At 39.3% G+C, this 20,576-nt stretch overlaps 1 protein-coding gene across 2 annotated transcripts in view; it reads left to right on the forward strand.

Moving 5' to 3' along the window:
* The window catches only part of SMOC2 (SPARC related modular calcium binding 2), a 191,993-nt gene extending 171,903 nt beyond the window's left edge, over window positions 1–20,090 (forward strand). For both annotated transcript variants that reach the window (XM_038397794.2, XM_043511322.1), the window contains exons 10-13: window positions 6,959–7,061; window positions 10,338–10,612; window positions 14,991–15,031; window positions 18,373–20,090. In XM_038397794.2, the coding sequence (XP_038253722.1) occupies window positions 6,959–7,061; window positions 10,338–10,612; window positions 14,991–15,031; window positions 18,373–18,396 (443 nt within the window). In that variant the 3' untranslated portion in view covers window positions 18,397–20,090. The remainder of the gene's footprint in view (window positions 1–6,958; window positions 7,062–10,337; window positions 10,613–14,990; window positions 15,032–18,372) is intronic.
* The last annotated feature ends 486 nt before the right edge of the window (window positions 20,091–20,576 follow it).

Here is a 20,576-nt window from a genome sequence, read left to right on the forward strand (position 1 = left end):
TGTGATGTAAACATCCGTTCATTGTTTAATAAAGTACACTATATTGTATTTGGCTCCAGGGATCCATTCTACACAGATGCCAATTTTCAAAGGCTAGTTAGAAAGCCCAACACAACTACCCAGACCTCTGTTAGTGCCCCGCAGTAGTTATTTAGATGCTGATTAGTTAGTTGAACTTCATTTTTTTTTAAAAATGAATTCTGTCTACTGATGTAGTCCCTGATCCCACAACATGCCAAGGCACCCTCAACTCCCTTTGACCTCAGGGGGAGCTGAGACAGTCTCAATACTGCATAAAATCACATCCTGTAAAACCACTGCACTGAGCAATTATAGGACTTTTCTTTGTTCCTTTGTTTTAGTCATTTCACGGTTTCTTTTCTTTAACTAAAGATTAGCCACTGAGACCTGAAACCACAAGCTGTCAAATTTAGCAATAGGTATCCATGAAGGTAACACAAATGCCAGCTCCAAGCTAAGGCTATACCAACACTTCAGATTTCCAAGGATTAGCCCGTTCCATGGTAAAGGAACATTTTAGCGGTTCCTGCTAGCTCTTCCTTTAGCTCAGTTTCTGTCAGCATTTCCATTTTGTAAACCCTCATTTTAATCAGTGCTGCAAAAACTCACTCTGGATTAAAATTCAGTCTATAACTCGCTGGCCTCGGAGCAGTGTCCCCTTCCCCCCGTGCTATGATTGAAATTGGTGGGAATTAAGTTTCAGATGTCTTTTGGTCTTAGAAATGGTTTCAATTTTAAAACATGAATTTGAGGAACTGATTCATAACTTTGGCTATTTTAAACATTTTAACATAACTTAAACAGAAAGTTGGCCAGGGTATTGAAGTTTATCAAGTGGATGATGTCTGTCCTTCCCTTCTCCCACCCCCAGGGCACTGTGTGGCTCCCACCTACCTCTTGTCTCACATTTGTCTCCCCAACTCCTGCCCCAACTCACCCTACCCCATTCCTAACTACTCCTGTCCAATAGCGTGTTTGGAATCCACATGGCACAAGGTGTGAACACTTTCTTTGTTGGCTCCAAACATCCTGCTTCCACTTTAGCAACAGAACTGCACCCATTTTGCTGCATCTGTGGAACTCCCCATTTGTGGTGTGGGGCAGGGTTTGCCCCATATCTGATTTGCATTTACAAAAAAGGCAGTTCCTAAACGGGTCTGAAAACATCCATAAAACACCCCCCCCCCATCCCCCCAGGCAGCTGAGGTATCACAAGGGTTCTTTAAATCGTGGCTGATCTGACATGCCACACTGTACCGTGCTGCAACACGTGGGGATCATAGTTAGTGGGAGGGCTCAGCTCTCAGACAGGACGCATTTCTAGACCGCACATCTTGAAAAACAGCTACGATCTATGCAAATGTGTCTGGGCTGAATCAATTTGAGAACCTTACTCTGAGCTTCCTCCATTCTGTTGGTTTAAAAGCAGATGATTACCAGTATCTGAATACAGTCTTTTGTGGCTTGTGTTAGCAAAGGGTGGGTGCAGTTGGGATTCTCATGTCTGCAGGGGAAAAAGTCTTGCTTAGTCAGAGATATCCAGGGAGATAAAAGTACAATATCAGTTTGCAGCAAAGGCCACATTTTCCCTGCTTAAGTAGTCTGCTTAAGCTAATTAATGAATGTGGTAGACATCCCCACTAAGCATTTCCTTACACTTCCATTTTTCCATTTCCCTACAGAACTGTGCACCTTGCTAATCACGTCATTTCCAGAATTACAAACTGTTTTGTAATTCCTTTTTCTCCTTAATGGACATTTAAATTGTTGTAATTTAATGTGGTTATTTTGTACTCATCTCCTAAAAAGAAATAGCCACATGAGGAAAATACCTAAGCAACTTAAAAGTAGTATATTGTTTTTAATTGAAATTTAGTCGATGTATTGCAACACCCAAAATAACATTGACATTCATAACAATTGACATCCTATGTGACAACACAGAGGATCAGCTGGCTGTGGTGCTTTTATTAAACTGAATTTGACAAGCTATTTAAGAAAGTGTGGTTATGGCCAGGAATGGCACTTGCATATTTCAGTGACATGTGATTTTGAAATACAGTATTTCCGACAAACGTAATCCTGTAAAAATGGCACCTCATTATTTTTCTTTCCTGAGCCTTATGATTCTTCTGTATCACATTTGCTTTGTTTACTGACCTAGTCACCATGCTATAGCTTCAGAAAAATAAACAGCAGTCCCAGTCCTGCAATTGGATCCATGTGGGTAGATTGCAGTTTATATTCCATTTAATACTGGATGAACCTCAAAAGGTCAGGCATTTGGGTTCATTTTGGCTAAACATAAGCATTCAGAATATCAGATGCTTCATCAAACTATCCAGACCACTTAGGACTGCAAAACTGGGCTGGTTATTGTGTAGGAAGGGACTCCCTCAAACAATTTCCAAACCCCCCTGTTTCCAATCAGGCACAGAGTAAAGCAAGAACAGTGTTTCCTCTGAGTAGGTCAGCACTTTTGCTTCAATTTCCAGCTAGAACCAGGAAAACAGAAGTGCTCCAAAAAAAAAATTACAAATAAAGTCAGCCAAACTTTTTCAAGTTTTGCTTTGAATTTTACGACAGTTGAGAAGCTTCTTATATTTCAGTCCCATTCACTTATGCTTTGTCCCCAAAACTACATCCCTGAAAAGTCACAGACTGTAGCATCACTCACCTTCAACACCATAGAAGGCAAGAAAACAGTTTTACACTTTCTTTACTTTAGGTTGTATTTTAATTATTCTTCTTTTATTGCATAACCAGAATAATAATAGTGCTAAAATATAATCTCAGCGAACTGCTTTTGCCATTATCAAAAATGTCTTTGTCCAACTTCAACATTTCATCACTTGCAAAAACTAATTCATTGGCTCATCTCTTCTGTTATGCACATCACCCCTTAATTTTAGTATATTCAACCATGTAAGTAACATAGTAGTCTGCATCTAATGAACTTGGACTAACAAAATTAGACATTATATATATTCCAAGCTCTAAATATTTTGAATTTTAATATATGAGCCTAAAAGATATTTCTTTTACTACCTCTTGCTTACTATTCAATCTGATTTTCTTAAATTGAAACAAAGAAAATTCACACAAAACCCCCAAAATACATAGGTTTAATGGAGAGTTGAAATCTACATCCCAGTCCAGGATTAGAAATAGCAGTCCGGACTGTCTGTGCCACATACATGAGATACTGGGGCCACTGGATTTTAGTCATAGTGGATCTATAGCCCTCCTCTGGCTAACCCCAACCTATCTCACTGCATCCTTATGCACTGGACCATGCAGGGCTGGCACCCTCTCAGCAGTGCCCAGCCCATCTCTAGTGTGGCCCCTCTGCAGGGTTTAAGTGCTGAAGATGACCTTGCCTGGCCTTCTGCACTACAGATGAACTTCACCAAAAAGGAAGAAGGATGGGTTTGTGGTTAAGGCATTGAACCAGGACACACAAAATTAGGAGGTGCTCAAATACCACAGGCCTACAGGTCACACAAAGTTCCTAGATAGACAGGAATTTTCCATTACTTACCTGAACAAAAGCAAACCTCCAGTTTTTTATATAAAACTACCAACCAAATAACCAAATAACAAGGATGCTCTCCTGAACTTTGCTCTCCATTATACTTGTGCAACCCCACTGAAGTCAAGGGGGCTACATAGGTAGAAGTGACAAGACACTATGGCCCACTGTTTAAATCCTGTCACATGGAAAAGCATCTATAATCTTCAAAGGGATTTCAGTGTCGGGTACTAGCTTCTAGGGACAAGATTTAGCCCTATGTTAATATTAGCAAACAACAGGGAAGTAAAAATGCTCATGCTCAAGTTAAATGCTATCAGACTTAAGACAAATAACTCAAGAAACAATTTCCTCAGTTGCTGATGCAGCAGGAGGGTTAGTGTGAATACAGCAAATGACTCCTCTCTCTAATTATTATTATTTTTTTTTTAACATTTAGACATTTTTACATCAGTGAACACACACACTTTTCTACTCATTCCTGTAAGTGTGCTGCAAAAGACTTTCTTTTGAGATTGAAAATACTCTACTTTGGCACACTAAGGCTGGTGCTCCCCAGAGCTAATTCTAAGGGGAGATATATTTATATAAAGATGTGTATATATGTGCACACACATGTGTATGCATAAATATAAAATAAATTTTGCTTAATTGCTTTTATATTGTTGTGTTTCTAGCTGAAGTGAGGTGTTTGTGTGTTCCTGTCATGTGTGGTATGTATTTGACGGTTTAAGGTTTCTAAGGACTATTCTATATTTGACTGGAGAACGTAATTGTGGGTAAAACTATCCCTAAAGTAAACACTTAATTCTGTGTTACATCTCTGAACTCTTGTCTCCAAGGCCTAACCTTGGAGTGTAACACCATGTGGTTTCAAATTCAACCCTTTAACAACAAATTATATAAGCTGTCAAACCCACACAATATAGGCAGCAGTAGAAAAAGAAATTGAAGCAAGTATACCGTAGTAAAAGCCATAAGATCTTCATAACAAACTAGCCTTTCCCTTTCGACATGCAGTCCACTGAGAGTGAATTATTCATTACAATCCAACTAAATGTCCCCCTAGCTCTGCCATTTTACCCGCAAGCTTGTGGGAAATTAAAGAACAGCATGAGGCCCCCAGAGAATTATTCTGAGTTGATAACACCTGTAGAGAACAGAGGTTTCACTATGTTGTGATTACCATGTAACTGCCCTCACGTCAGCAAAAGTTATAATTGGGAGAAACTGAATATTTGCTCTGCGCTTAAGTGCTGAGGATTTTGTGTGGTTTCAATTCATGTTAAGTAGCAGAGTTATAACTGAGAATGTTTCAGAGCAACAGGTTATTTGTTTTAACAGTAAGGTTTTTTTCTTTACAAAGATGACGATCCAACTGCTCTTGCAATTTTATGAAACACACAGTTAGGAACCCCAGTTCATTTTAAGCAAAATTGCCTGTAGCTGGTCTGTAACTATAAGAATTTTTTTTTTTGTAATTTCTTGTGAATTAAGACATATATTTATTTTCTTGTCTGGCTTTGCCTTACATGAATTGCTAACGTCTGATTTTTGAATTTTTGTGTGCACATTGTGTGTGTCTGACAGCTGGATGGATAGCCACTGGAAAACATTCCTAACTATAACCTTTGTTTCTTACAGATGTGTCAAAGTTGTTACAAAGTGACATGAAAAAATTGAATTGTAGCTCCTAAATTATCCAATTTGGATATTAAAAATAAGTCAAAAAGAAAGAGAGAGAGGTCAAGTCATCTCAAGCTATTGTTTACCCTGCTAATTTTTCTTCCTTAGTGATTTTATTTTCCATAAGCGCTGCCTCAGTTCTCAGATTGTGTTCAGTGGAAAATGGAGAATGACTAAAGCAAAGAGGAACTCTTGTAAGAGAGTCACATTTGGTTTCAGATATGTGCTTTTAGTATAACGGAACTTGCTTTAGTGAATTCCTGTTATATGCATCTTACATGGATAAAATAGCCCCAGTGCCAAGGGGAAATATACAAGACAGGGAATTCGTAACTGCATAAATGTATTTCACATAATATTCAGTGTCTTCTGTTGCTGCATACAACTGCAAAACAGCTTAACCCATTCTGACTGTGCCACACAGGACTAATATAACAGCAGCTCATTTCCTTGTATCAACATGGGACATATTAAACAATAACTTGCCAGACAAGGTTGAGCTTTTCAGTCTCAGATAATTCCACCTCCTTCTTGAGGGGCCGTTGTGAAGTGTAATAAAGTAATGAATGCCTACTGATACACTAATCTTCCTTCCCCACAAGCCTTCTACGCATTCCCCTCTTCTGCTTTCTGGAAGAACACTAGAGTAACTGGGCCTCCATTAGAAGTATTTACTATTAATATACTAAAGAGAAATTTGAGGTGCAAAATATGGATTTCAGTCCGCTGTCTCCTCTGCAAAGTTTGTGGGTATTTGGCTCATGCTGAAGTTTAGTTCAGTCCTTTACAGAGATAGGGGAAAGCATGAAGTTTGGATCAGGATCCCGGGAGTAGGGGAGGGCTGGGGGATAAAACAGGTGGATTGTGTAAGTGAAAAATCCATCTGTCAACAACTGTTAGATTATCAACCGAATCCCTATGCTCCAGATGCCCTGCTTTGAAATTGGATTTTCCAGTGTATATTTGTCCGGTGAAATATGCACCTTAAGTTCTGAACTGTGCTGTCAATCTATTTTAGAGCATTAGCTCCCTGAGGCAGTGACTTTATTATTATTAAGTAGTATCACAGTAGCACCTAGAAGTTCCAACCAAGATCAGGGCCCCATTCTGCTAGATGTTCTAAAGGAGACAGTCCCTGTCCCTGAAGAATTTACAATCTAAATAGGTTAAACAGGCAAAGGATGGGAAAAAAGAAGTATTATCCCCATTTCACAAATGGCAAAATGAGGCACAGAGAGATTAACTGCAGACCACAGTAGTGGTGATCAACATATTTAAGAGTAGCAAAAGAGGGCATCTAAAACCAAGGTCATGCTATTTGGCTTGTACCCTGCATTGTCAAACTTCTGATGGACAAGCGTCAAATGACTGTTTTTTTCAACATATCGCACCAATAAAGAACTTATGTTACAAAGCAAAACAAAAAAAATCTTGAGATAAAAGGAGATGCATCCAAACCATGGGAGCTAGTTCTGAATCTGGACTCCCCTGACTTCAAGGGTCATTGGACCTGTTTTCTGGTTCTGATCCATCATATAGAGATGGGCCTGAGTTTAGAAATTTGGACCTAGACCAGGATGTTAACTTGCCCAAAGTTTGTGGAGAGCTTAAATATAGTATTCTGGTTCAGATCCATCTCTAACAAAGAAATATTTTTGGAGTTAAATTATTATGTGGAAAATGAAACACAAGAAAAAGGAAACTCTGTTTCTCTCCTAGGTTGTCCAGGGGCCAAGAAGAATGAGTTCCTGACCAGTGTTCTGGATGCACTCTCCACTGATATGGTCCACGCAGTCTCCGATCCATCATTGTCTTCCAGCAGGTGGGTTTTACTTGGGTGATTGGAAATGGATCTGTTGTGTGTGCCTTTAAAGAGTTTTGATTGCCTTTGGAAATTAAAAAACAAAACAAAAAAACTCTTTTAAACAGCAATTTTATTTCTACCTCCATGAAGTCCAAACAGTTTCCATTAGAACTGTTAGGGAATATCTCCTGCAAAAATATCATGGGCTGTATCCACCAGGCAGAAACTTAAAGCCTTTGTTGTTGGTGTCTGAATTCTCACCAGCAGTATAGCATCAGGTCAAATAAGTCACCCCAGTCCTGATTTTTGTTTTCTTACTAAACTTCACTTGAAGAAAGTGGGCTGTTTTCCTGTTTTCAATTTTGCCTGGTTTCTTCGAAAAAATAGATGTCTGCAGCTACTGTAGCTAGGATTTAAAATGCCTAAGTACTAACAATCTTCAGGCTTCTGGGTACAAGCTGCTTACCTACCTGGGGTCAGGAAGGAATTTATAGTATTGCACTAGTCAAACACATTATGGAGATTTTATGCTTTCTTTAAAAATATCCATCGTGGGTCACAGCTGGAGTCAAGATACTGGACTACACTGACTGATCCAGTAAGCCATTGTGTTTTGATGTTCTTCTCCTTTCCATGATGATATCCTTTACCCATTTATTTCTATCTTCAGATTTTCCTTCATCTGCTTTAGACTAAATTAATGGATTAGGACCATATTTTGCTTACCAAAGGCTCTTAAATAAACTAACCAGTCATGAGATAAGAGGGAAGGTCTTTTCATGGATCAGTAACTGGTTAAAAGATAGGAAACAAAGGGTAGGAACAAATGGTCAGTTTTATTAATGGGAAGTGGTAAATTGTGGAAATGGGAAGTGGTAAATGATTTGGAAATGAGGATTAACTGTGAAGTGGAAAAATTTGTATGCAATACAAAATTACTCAAGACAGTTAAGTCCAAAGCTGATTATGACTAGTAACAAAGGGATCTCACAAAACTGGGTGACTGGGAAACAAAATGGCAGATGAAATTCAATATTCATAAATGCAAAGTAATCCATGTTGGAAAAAATAATCTCAACTATAAATTAAGAGGTGTTTTCACTCAAGAAAGGACTTGGAGTCATTGTGGATAGTTCCCTGAAAGCAATGTGCAGTATCAAAAAAGCTAACAGAAAGTTAGGAGCCCATTAGGAAAGAGATAGATGATGAAACAGAAAATATCATAATGCCACTATATAAATCCATGGTATGCCCACACCTTGAATGCTATGTGCAGTTCTGGTTATCCCATCTCTCAAAAATATATTAGAATTGGAAGAGTACACAGAAGGACAACAAAGATGAGTAGGGGTATGGAACAGCTTCCATAGGAGGGGAGATTAAAAAGACTGGACTGTTCATCTTAGAAGAGTGATGAGTATGGGGGGATATGAAAGAGGTCTATAAAATCATGAATGGAGTGGAGAAAATGAATAGGGAAGAGTTATTTACCCCTTCACGTAACAAAAAAGCTAGGGGTCACCCAATGTAATTAGTAGACAGAAGGTTTAAAACAAACATAAGGAAATTTCTTCAGAGAATGTAAAGTCAACCTATTAAACTCGTTGTCAAGGGATGTTATGAAGGCCAAAACTATCACTGGGTTCAAAAAGGAATTAGATAAGTTCCTGGAGTATAGGTCCATCAATGGCTAGTAGCCATGCTCCTCTGGGTGCCCCTATACCTCTGATTGCCAGAAGCTGGGACTGGACTTCGGAGGATAGATCACTTGACATTGCTCTGTTCTTTCCATTCGCTCTGCATCATCCGGCACTAGCCACCATCAGAGACAGGATACTGGGCTAGATGGATCATTGGTCTGATCCATCATGGCAGTTCTTATGTTATTGGTTATACCCTGGCTACTTCATTGACTGCAATGGGCGCTTCCAAAATGTAACTGAAAGCAGATTCTGACCTTCAGCCTAGAATTTAGCATTCAGCATTTTGAAATAGCAATGAGAGTGGGAGATGCTAAAAGAATATAATGGTCAAAAGCAAAAAGGTCAGTTAATTAAGCACCTCATTTGAATCTCTGCAATGGGAATTTTTAAATAAGCCATGGGAAGGAAAACAATAACTTCCATTTCTCAGTGTAGAGTTTGTAAATGAGAAGTTTCAATTCATAAATCTTAGAAGTGGCTTTTATGCCAAGTGGAACACTGTTTCCTTTCTTTTAATACAATGTAATGTCCTGCCATCCATACATCTCAGATATGTTTTTCAGCAGAGTAATCGTGCTGTGACCATTCCTCTTCTCTCTGAAGAAGCCAGAGCTATTGCTAAGACACCATGGCTTCTAGCCTCTGGATTCCACAGCACACTCACTCAATATTTTTCTGTGGTAACCATGTGTCTTCTGTGATTGTATACTTAAATCATAACAGAGACAAGAATTATTAATTCCCGTACTTCCCCTTCTTTATGGCAGGAAGATATTTTAGCATCATCATCTTTCCCAGAGAAACAGGAAATTATGCATATTTGTCTTTATTCTCATCTGCCCGTCTGCATTTTCTTTCTGACGCTGGCTCTTGTCAGCGTCCTTGAATCATGATTGGTTTTGTGTGTATTTGTGTGATGGTACCCTCTAGTTGCTGCATCACAGAATATAAGGGGCCTGCTATTGTTAGCTTCTATGGCAGGAGTTCTCAAACTGGGGTTGGGACCCCTCAGAGGGTCATGAGGTTATTACTTGGGGGATTGCGAGCTGTCAGCCTCCACCCTAAACCCCACTTTGTATCCAGCATTTCTAATGGTGTTAAATATATAAAAAAGTGTTTAATTTATAATGGGGTTGAAATTAGAGGCTTGCTATGAGAAAGGGGTCACCAGTACAAAATTTTGAGAACCACTGCTCTATGGACAATCTTCTTTAGTTAAGTGGCAGAGACCTGGAATTTGCAGCAGAACCAGAATTCCAGTCTCAACTCCCCATTGGTAGGGATGTGTGATTTCTAATGGTCATATATAAAATGTTTGAACCAATATGAACATTTTTACTGATTCACCATTTTAAAACTTTCAAGCCACCAAAAAAAATTAAGTGTGATCACTGTATAATAATGGTGTTCATTTGCAGCTCTTGTAAAACCTGGACTCCTCAGGACATCAAGAATTAGTCACAAATGATTTCTCAAGTCACCCTACCTCACTAAAATATCCTTATCCACCAATATTAATCTAATGATTCATAAGTAACAGAAGAGGACTGTGTGATCAAATGTAAAGCTTAATGTTCTGTTTGCATTGCAGGCTTTCAGAACCTGATCCAAATCATACTCTGGAAGAGAGAGTGGTTCACTGGTATTTCAAACAACTTGATAAAAATTCCAGTGGTGACATCGGCAAAAAGGAAATCAAACCATTCAAGAGATTCCTGCGAAAAAAGTCTAAGCCCAAAAAATGTGTGAAGAAGTTTGTAGAATACTGTGATGTGAACAATGACAAATCCTTATCAGTTCAAGAATTAATGGGTTGTCTGGGAGTAACAAAAGAAGAAGGTAAAGCAGACACAAAGAAACGCCACAGTAAGAACTTTTTCTAACTATCCTTTTAACTAAATTTTTTGATCAGGCAGAGATTAATGTTATAGTTGATAGCTTTGGGAATCCTGAAAAAGGTATAAAAATGGTGATGGCAACTATGACTAGCTAATAAAGGTTCTTCAGTTCAAGTGGTAGGATTGGTGCTTTTGTATCAGATGGCCAACAGTTCAAGTCAAGTCAAATCCTGTTGAAGTTAGTATTGCATGATAGGAAGACAAAGAGGGTAAGTTAATACTGGATTCCACTAGAAGGTCACTCCAGCAGAACAACACATTCTGGTTATGATGAAGACACATTTGCTTGTTCTTTGGTGTCTTGCTATGGAAGGAAGCAAACTACTTCACTTTCTAATAGCTACTTGAGCCATTTCTAGAGCACCACTGAATGGCTCTGAAGAAAGTGCATCCATCCCTCCATTAGGCAGGCAGAATGGTTGCTGGTACACAGAGACTTTGAGAATTGATGTAGAGGGAGTCAAATAATTGAAGATCCTTGGAGGACTGAGGAAATCACCCACAGCATCCCTGAGAATGCTGGAAAGTGGGAGAGAAAGTCTCTATTGATACACTTGTTTTGTATTATAAGAGACTGTAATTAAAATGTGAATGTAGAATAGCTGTACGGTTTGCTTAATATTTTTAAGAACATAGAAGAGGGACCCCAGTCAAAGACCAGTAAACAAAGCTAACACAAATGTGATAAGGAAAGAGAGGAACAGGCTGACTGGGAAACTTCTGCCAAAAACAAATTGTTCCCATACAGCTTTTATTCATGACCAGATATTGTAGGTCAGAGAAAACAGGGTAACAGCAGTAGACTGCAGTCACAAAGGAAACTGGCTATTAGCAGACAAATGGATTTTGTAAAACATATCTAATCCAGTACATTTTCTGTGGGTTGAATAATAATAATACTGCGTACTTTTCACCTATACAGCAGATCTAACAATCATTGAGCAAAGGTGCAGAAGGTCCACTTACAGAGGTCAAAATGGAAAGTTAACAACCTGGTTAAAGTCAACAGCCTGGTTCTCATTTACACTAAGGCTACTATACACTCCTCTGGCTGTGTACAAAGGTGCAAATGTAATAATTTACCCATTTACATCTACTTTAAGACCCCATTGCACTGCCAGGCAGTGCACAGCAGTCTTAGTTTAAATGAAGACCAAGCTCTAAGGCCAGGTCTACATTACAGACCTGTATCAATATAACTGTGTCGTTCAGGATTGTGAAAAATCCACACCGCTGAGTGATGTAGTTATACTAACCTAGCCCTGTGAAGACAGTGGTATGTTGGCAGGAGAGCTTCTCCCGTCGATATAGCTATCACCTCTCAAGCAGGTGAATTAACTACATTGACAGGAGAAGCTTTCCCAAGTGTAGGAGTATCTTCACCAAAGTGCTACAGCTGCATCAGTGCAGTTGCACCACTGTAGTGCTGTACATAAAGACAAGCCCTAAGTGATTTGACCAAGGACACACAGCAAGTCAGTGACCGGACTGGGACTAAAACCCAGTTTTACTTACTCAGTCTCCTATACTCTCCCCAATGGTCCACCTAATGGATTTTGGTTGCTGGAAATTGAAACCGCTGGCTTTCTGTCAAATCAAAAATGTCAAAGAAAAATTGACAAAAATAAAAAAAAAGACACTAAAATTTTTTTGCGAGGGAAAAATAAGTTCCCCACTAGCCCTAATCATTTTAAGGTGTGTTTTGGGGTTTGGTTTGGTTTGTTTTTAAAAAGGTTCATCTTTAAAATTAAAAAAAATAAATTTCTGGTTTGCACAATTTGGGGAACGTATCCTGACTGATGAGCCAGATTCTTCTCTCACTTACGCCAGTGTAAAGTGGGAATGACTTCACTGAAGTCAGATTTACACTGGTGTAAGAGAGGGGAATTAGGCCTGATGTGTACAGGTGATTCCATAATCTTGAATGGGTGCTACACATGCCACATGGGCACCATTTCTTCTATCAACCGATATAAAACCAGAGAATCACAATTCCTACCTTGGTTCCCCTTGGTTCCAGCAGAAGGCAAGTTCCAGCAGCCATTTAGAGGGTACATGTTTCTTCCCCCATTACACCAGCTCACTCTGCTGGCCAGCACTTTGGGAGTCAAAACTAAGGTTCCATCTGCTCTACACCTCCTCTCCACCTACTCACTACCAAGGGCAGGGGGAGTTGAGACCCAATGAAGCCTGCTTTCTTCCCTGCATGCAGACTAGCGATCTGGATATATGCTTCTGCATAGCCACTTAAGGGCAAGTGACAAAATTCCCCTTTATAGATTAAATCATAATGATCCCTGCTGGGTGGTGGGGCATACACTGTGGGTAGTGTTTAAAAATAAAAGGAAATGCCTCCAGACAGCCATCCGTTTTCCAAGGTATTTGTTCTTGAGGGAGATTAGAATAAAAATCAGAGCAATAAATAAATGAGTTTGAGATGTCCAACATTAATTGAATACATGACAACACTGACTAAACAAATGTCAGATATTTACTGGGAAGGAATCCAGTTATTCAGCTTTCAAGTCACTCCAATAAAGAGGCAGCTTTGTTACTGAGAAGGGGAAAGAAGAAAATGCATGTTTTAGTGAGATGTTTGAAATGGAGGATCTCACTTATGAAAAAATATTAAGTTCTATTGCTCCAAAGAATGACATTTCATAATGGGGGCTTTCTGTTCTCTAGAATGCTCTTATTTTTGCCATAAGCAATACAAGTGAAAATATACTGGGCAAACCAAAGGGAAAATATTTTCATGTAACCTTACTGAACTAGCCTAATGGAAGTTCATTAATCTAATCTCCATATATCTGGAACTAAATGTAACCTTATCACTAGTCATAGTATCACAGACAAGAGAAAAAATCACCACATAATGCTGTTGTTTAAAGAACACTAAATGACTTGTCCAAGGTCACACGGAGTTGATGTTATAGTGGGATTAGTAATCAGGAGTCCCCTGCTGCTGTCACCACATAGCCTCTCTGTCAAAGTCCGTCTTAACAGAAAATTAGTGATCAAGTCTGTCTTGTAGGCAAAGCAATCGTCTAGCCCCATGGAAAGTCTGTGATGCAGAGCATTTCATTAATGATTGCTTATTGCTTATAATGACAGGTTTCAGAGTAGCAGCTGTGTTAGTCTCTATTCGCAAAAAGAAAAGGAGTATTTGTGGCACCTTAGAGACTAACAAATTTATTTGAGCATAAGCTTTCGTGAGTTACAGCTCACTTCATCGGATGCATCAAATAAATGCTTATGCTTAAATAAATTTGTTAGTCTCTAAGGTGCCACAAGTACTCCTTTTCTCTTTGCTTATAAACACCCAGAATTATGGCCCATTTCCAGCAGTTCCTGTCAGTTAAAAACAAGGATTCTATACAGGTTTTCTAGGGTCTCTGAGGAGATGCTGCCCCCCGCCCTTTGTCTGTGTTATTGGGTATATTCATAGTGCTGCCAGTTTAGATAAGACATTCCACTGCATTTTGGTTTCATCATTGGGTCCTCTTCCTGTATTCCAGTTGTGCCATTGGCTTGGACAAGAAATGCAGATTTGGTCTATATCGGGGTGGCCAACCTGAGCCTGAGAAGGAGCCTGAATTTACCAATGTGCATTGCCAGAGAGCCACAGTAACATATCAGCGGCCCCCCGTCAGCTCCTCCATGCCCCAAGTGTCTCCCACCCGCCAGCAGCACCTAACCCTCCATCCCTGCACCTCCCGCCTGCCGCGATCAGCTGTTTTGTGGTGTGCAGGAGGCTGGGGGAGGGAGGAGGGGAGGAGGAGGAGCAAGGGTGAAGCAGGCTCAGGGGAAGGGGCAGAGTGCGGCTAGGGCCTGGGGCAGAGCCAAGGGTTGAGCAGCGAGCACCCTGTAGCACGTTGGGAAGGTGGTGCCTGTAGCTCCAGCCCCGGAGTTGGCCCCTATGCAAGGAGCCGCATATTAACCTCTGGAGAGCTGCATGTGGCTCTGGAGCCACAGGTTGGCCATCCCTGGTCTAGATGCATCAAAGGCAGCAAGCAGCATGGATACAAGATTTGCACTGTGGTGACTTCTCTTTGATCAAGTTTACATTGCTGTACACTGTAGGCAGACAGCACGGAAAAATCTCCATTCCACTTCAACTGCATTCTCCAGCCCTTATAGAGCAACCATTGCAATATTCTGCAGTAACGAGTAGCACACTGCTGATTACAATATTACTGTGGTTTTAACTGGAAAGCACTTTAGGATGTTATTTCTGTAATAGGGAAAAATCGCTTATCCACTAACACTAAGAAAAATGTACTCAGTACTGCACAGAAACAACATGCAAGCCATTCTCATGACTTTTTTCCCCTCTCTTTTACCAGCCCCCAAAAATAATCCTGAAAGCACTTCCTCCAACAGGCAGGTGAGTACTGGAAAAGCCTCTCCATACTGTATTTTTCAGCTATTATAGTTTCAGCCTTAAGGCTACCCATACTAGTCATCTGACACTGTGACTTGGGTGGAAGGATTCTGCATGGAACTGTTCAGCGAACAGCCTGTTTATTCAGACCAGTTAAAATTCTCACTTGTGCAGAGGGCCCACACAAAGCCTATGCACCTCTTAAGTCCCATTTAGGGCTTTCTTCACTAGTGCAATGATGTGTTTTTAACCCACCTAGAGTAGCCCAGGCAGTTGTAGTTTTAACACATTTGCTGGTTGAGGTAAACCTTAGTTGGCAATCTAGGGTTTACCTTGACTAGCTGACACGTTATAACTACAACTTGCCTTATCTACAGTAGGATTATAATAAATGCCAAGAACACTCTTTTTTCCTAGTGAAGACAAGACCAGTCAGGATATAAATGGGGCCTAGATTGCTATAGTTATTTATTAGTTAGTATGCATGATGCCATACAGGACACAGTGATAGATTCCCTGCCCAGGAGACAGACATTAAACAGATAGGATGTACTGGGAAGGCCAGGGGAGGGAATTGAAGGTGGCTTTTTTTGGCATGGATTTATATTTATGTATAATTTTAAATTAACAATTCACTTCTGGAGGGCATCATGGATAGAACTGCCAGTTACTTTTATATCAGGCACACCATGAGAGAGATGCCATGTAACCATTATTAATGCACACGAGACAAAAGCCAATTCATCATCTGCTTCTAAGTTACTAATGAAACTACATTATTTAAAGTAACAATCCAGGGGATTAAATAGCAGCATTAAATGAGACAGAATGATCACTGTGCTATAAAAGGGACATAATTGTAGTTAATTAAACACCACTTCCTATCTATTGGAGAGCTAAATTTGTCAAAAAACAAACAAATACAGGGTGAAATTGCTACAGCATTCCCCAAAGCTAAGGCAAAGCTCTTTGATTGCTGCTAGCCAATTTGTTACTTATTTTATCTCTTGATTTGTTTAATGTTGGGTGCACACTTCCTAATGCAAGCTTTGCATTTGTTGCGGGTTTTACCAGAGCTCTCCTACACACGCCTTTGATGGAATGTAAAACGTTCTCACAACTACAGAGATGTGATAAATTTTCTTTTGTTTAAACAAATGTTCATAGTCTTAACTTTTCAAATCCTGCCCGCAAATCACTTACACTTTAAACAGGGCAGCCTGCAAATAATGACTATGGCGGAACTCAAAAAATGTTCAAAGGGTTATTTTAATTACGTAATAGCAAATATTGGCACATGTGTGTAACGCTCAAAGCATAACATGCCCCCCCTCCCCTTTTCCTGTAATTGGATTCTAACATGTAGCATCTATAATGAAAGAGCCCTACTGTTTCTATTTTTTAAAAAAATCTTTACATATTTTTGCAGACTCAGAATACATTATTTTAAAAGCTGTTGGAAAGAAATGATAGCCTTGAATCTTAAAAGGTTGGCTGCGCAAGCCATCTGTTGGCAGTCACATGTATAACAATGCAAAGCTACAAATGTCCCTCATATGCAAAAGGTGGCTTTCATCACAAAAGCTTGCACTTGGCTTGGAAGCCATTGGAAAGTAAGTAATCTGGTTAGGAGCTGCTCAGAAGAAACCACCTGCCTAAAAGGGAATGATCAAATCAGCCACTTTAGAGATGGGCAATTGAACAAGAATCATCATGAGAAGGACCACATCATTTTCCTTAGTAATTCTTTTTTTAATTGGAAGAGTAAACAAAGCATTACCCCATATTCAGTAACATAGATTGTGTTAATATACAGATACAGCACATACACCAAGTCCATGTAGTCTTATGTGTGACTTTTCAATCTGAAATAAAATATTAATAGAGTTCAAAGAATTAGGTTAGTGGCCACATGCCACTTGCTTTTCTCAACTTCCTGCTACCCATCTCTTTCTCTCTCTCGCTTTCTCTCTCTCTCACACACACACAGCAAATATTCTGGGATGCATTAACAGGGATGTCATTTGTAAGACATGTGGTAACTGACCTGTTCTACTCGGCACTGATGAGGCCTCAGTTGGAGTATTATGTCCAATTTTGAACAAAAATATATATGGATAAACTAGAGAGAGTCCAGAAGAGAGCAATAAAAATTATTGAAAGTTTAGAAACCCAGCCTATGAGGAAAGGCTAAAAACAACTAGATATGTTTACTCTTGGGAGAAGAAGACTGAGTGCAGACCTAATAACAATCTTCAAATATGTTAAGGTGCTGTTATAATGAGGACCATGATCAATTGTTCTCCATGTCTATCCACTGAGGATAGGAGAAGTAGTAATTGGCTTAATCTGCAGCAAGAGAGATTTAAGTTAGATATTAAGAAAAAAACTTTCCAACTGTAAAGTTAATTAAGCACTGGAGATTCAACAAACACCTGTCAAGGATCGTTTGGATATATTTGATCCTGCCCCATCACAGAGGGCTGGATTAAGTGACCTCTTAGGTCCCTTCCAGCTCTACATTTCTATAAGTCTATATCTGTTAGAGCCATATTGAGAAAATAAAAAAATTGTAAGGCCATATTTTCTTTAAAAGGACACATGCAGCCCAGAGGAATGTACAGTGGAACTACAACTGGTACATAAGCCATTTGCCAGTGGTCTATTTCCTATGCGGCACATGCCATAGAAAGCATATTACAAGGTTCTGCAACTTGCATAGATGGAAAGATTAATTTCCAGTTATAGTCCTGATTTACTACTATCTCAGAAGTCACATCCTCTTCCAGTGTGAAATTCACTGATCCGTAAAGCTTAGAGAAGAAACTTAACACCAAAGCTGTAGAAAAGGCAGCTCAATATCACAGATGCAAACAAATACGAGAAAACAACCAAGACAAGCTCCTAAGAAAGAAACCCAACAGCTCTCTCATTCCCAACTCTTGCTGCAGTTGCTCAGAAAGGAGTTCCAAAGAACTCTTTGCGAGAAGAACAGCACCCCCTTAAACATACAGTATCCATATAAGGACCCAGATTTATCCCACCGCAACAGCTTTTATTATCTAGAGCATTGTGTTTCACAGAACCCAAGGATGCCATAGGTAGAAGGTTGTAAAGATGTTGCTTTTGTCAATCTATATGGACAGCAAAATAGACTGTTAACTCTTTGGGCGGTAAGGTTTGTTTTTTATGTGTGTTTGTACAACATCCAGCAAAATGGGGCCATTATCTTGATTGGGGACTACGGACAGCACTGGAATATAAATAATAGGTGTTGGTATGTGAATGAAATTACTTGCAGGCATCACTAATAATAAAACCTTTTTAAAAAAATATCTTTTCAGCAAAGCTCTAAGAAGCAAGGATGAACAGCTTACATATACAAGCCAGATCTCTTTGACATGTGGGAGATTTCCTCACCAAAAGGCAATAAAAAAAACCAACCATAGTATTTGCACTTTGTACTTTAAAATGTAAATTCACCTTGTAGAAATGAGATATTTAAACAGACTGTTTTTTTAATCTGTGAAAGTGTAACAGCTAGTTTTGAAAAATTATCACATACAATGTATGTGCCTTCTTTTGTTGTATGAAATCTGTATGTGTTGGAGATGTAAAAGTTTGCATTTAAACTTTTTTTAAGCAGCTTTCTTGCAAACATTAATATAGAAACCTGCCTCTAGGTATCTTGGTTTTAATAGTATGCCTTGTTTTTCCTTACAATACAGTCATTTAAACATAGTTATGCTGAAAAACTGCTTAAGATCTACTGTATTTACAATTTTGTCCAAGCAGTGTTGGAGATTTTATGTTTCCAAGTCCAAGGGAAGTGTGAAAATTGCTGTTGACTCATTTTTGCAGCCTCTAATTGAATGGATATTTCCCTGCTGGTGACATTTTGATTTTATTATTTTGCTTTCCAAAGATAATGCAATGAGAATGCAACCACTAAAGGATTCCAACAGCTATTCTACGGTTAGGACTCTTATAGAAAAATGTATTTTATTCATTTGAGGTGCCTTCCATTATAAATTTTACTAAGGTTTTTTTGTTTGTTTGTTTTTGGGTGCGGGTGAGGGTGTGCATATTGGGTGGGGGGGGAGGGTATGTCCTTTTGCCTGAATTAGTCATGCAACTAACTGAAAAGCAATATGATGGATCATCATATCACTCAAATTAGCCTCTGTCAAGCCCTAGAGCATTTTTCTGCAGTAAGCATTAGGCAGAAAAGGGACATATTTGTTCAGTATTGTAAATCTAATTATGAAGAGACAAAGACGGCTAAACAGACTTGTCTGTCTTTTGTTTTCCCTACATTTGGCTGAGCCCCCATTCATTCCTGGAGGTGCCGCAGGGTCCATGAGATGGTAGAGCTATCACTGAACAAATTATGAATAGTTGCCATAAGGAGGTGTAGCCAGAAATCCCCCTGCCTTAGGCATTCTCCTTGCTCTCTGGGAGAAGTTCCTACAAGTTTTCATACCTTTTCTGTCATGTTTTCCTCTCTCTCTCTTTTCTTTCTCTCTTTTAGAGTGCCTTAAGGGAACAGGAGCTTGCAGATGTGAACTAGCAGGGAACTTGAAAAAAGGTTCAGACCTTGAACATTTGAATTGATCAATGCAGAGATCAATGGACTGCTGGCATCTAAAAACCGTAACATGTGGTGGGGGGGCACGTTGCAATGAGCAGCAGTTTTATTCCATGTTGTTAGAATAAGTTGTTTGGGACCTGCCTTCGGAGCAATGTGTAGATTAGCTAGTCAGAAGGATGACCTGGCTCATACTCGCATATGAAAAATCTTTGTTACGGAAACAAATGTTTCAATTAAATTCCACATGTGAATATATGCTGAAATATTGCTACGAGACTGCGCATATGTTGGAATTGTTAAAAAAAAGAACGTGTCGAGGTGTTGTTGGTTGTTGTTTTTTTGGGGGGAGGGCAAAATGCAAATGTGTGTTTTCTTTGTAAAAGCATTTTTTATTCAAAATTTGATACCGTTTTATCATGCTAAACTTTGAGTTTAATCTTTTTTTAGATTAAAGCTTAGTATGCTATCAAACCTGTTCTGGTTGTTTTTCTTCTATGACGTGAATAGCTTTTAAGAGACAACAGAGGCTAATGAAGGAAACCATAACCAGTCTTTCCTCCAACACACTTCTTTTCCAGCAGTGACCCACATTCTGTACCTATCAGTCAAGGTTCTTAGACAGCCCCCATCTCTCTGGTTTCCACACACCTCCTGAGGCAGCTTAAGAAGAACATTTAATAAGGTAACAGGAATATAGAACAAACACAATGATGTGTTTGGTGCGTCTACAATCAATCACAGGACATTATATCATTTCAACCTCCTTTTGATCCCAGGTTCCTTGCAGACTGTTATCTTGCCCTATATTGGTTCATGTCTGTTCTACATTGTAAATTCTTCAAGATAGGAACTTTGGGCCAGATCCTCAGCTTGTCTGTAAAATGCACAGCTGAGGTGGGGTATAAGTAAAAATAATAGGTTCAGTGCTGGAAGTACTCAACACCTCTCAAGAAAGCT

This window comes from Dermochelys coriacea, chromosome 3 (assembly GCF_009764565.3).
Source record: "Dermochelys coriacea isolate rDerCor1 chromosome 3, rDerCor1.pri.v4, whole genome shotgun sequence".
Lineage (NCBI taxonomy): Eukaryota > Metazoa > Chordata > Testudines > Dermochelyidae > Dermochelys > Dermochelys coriacea.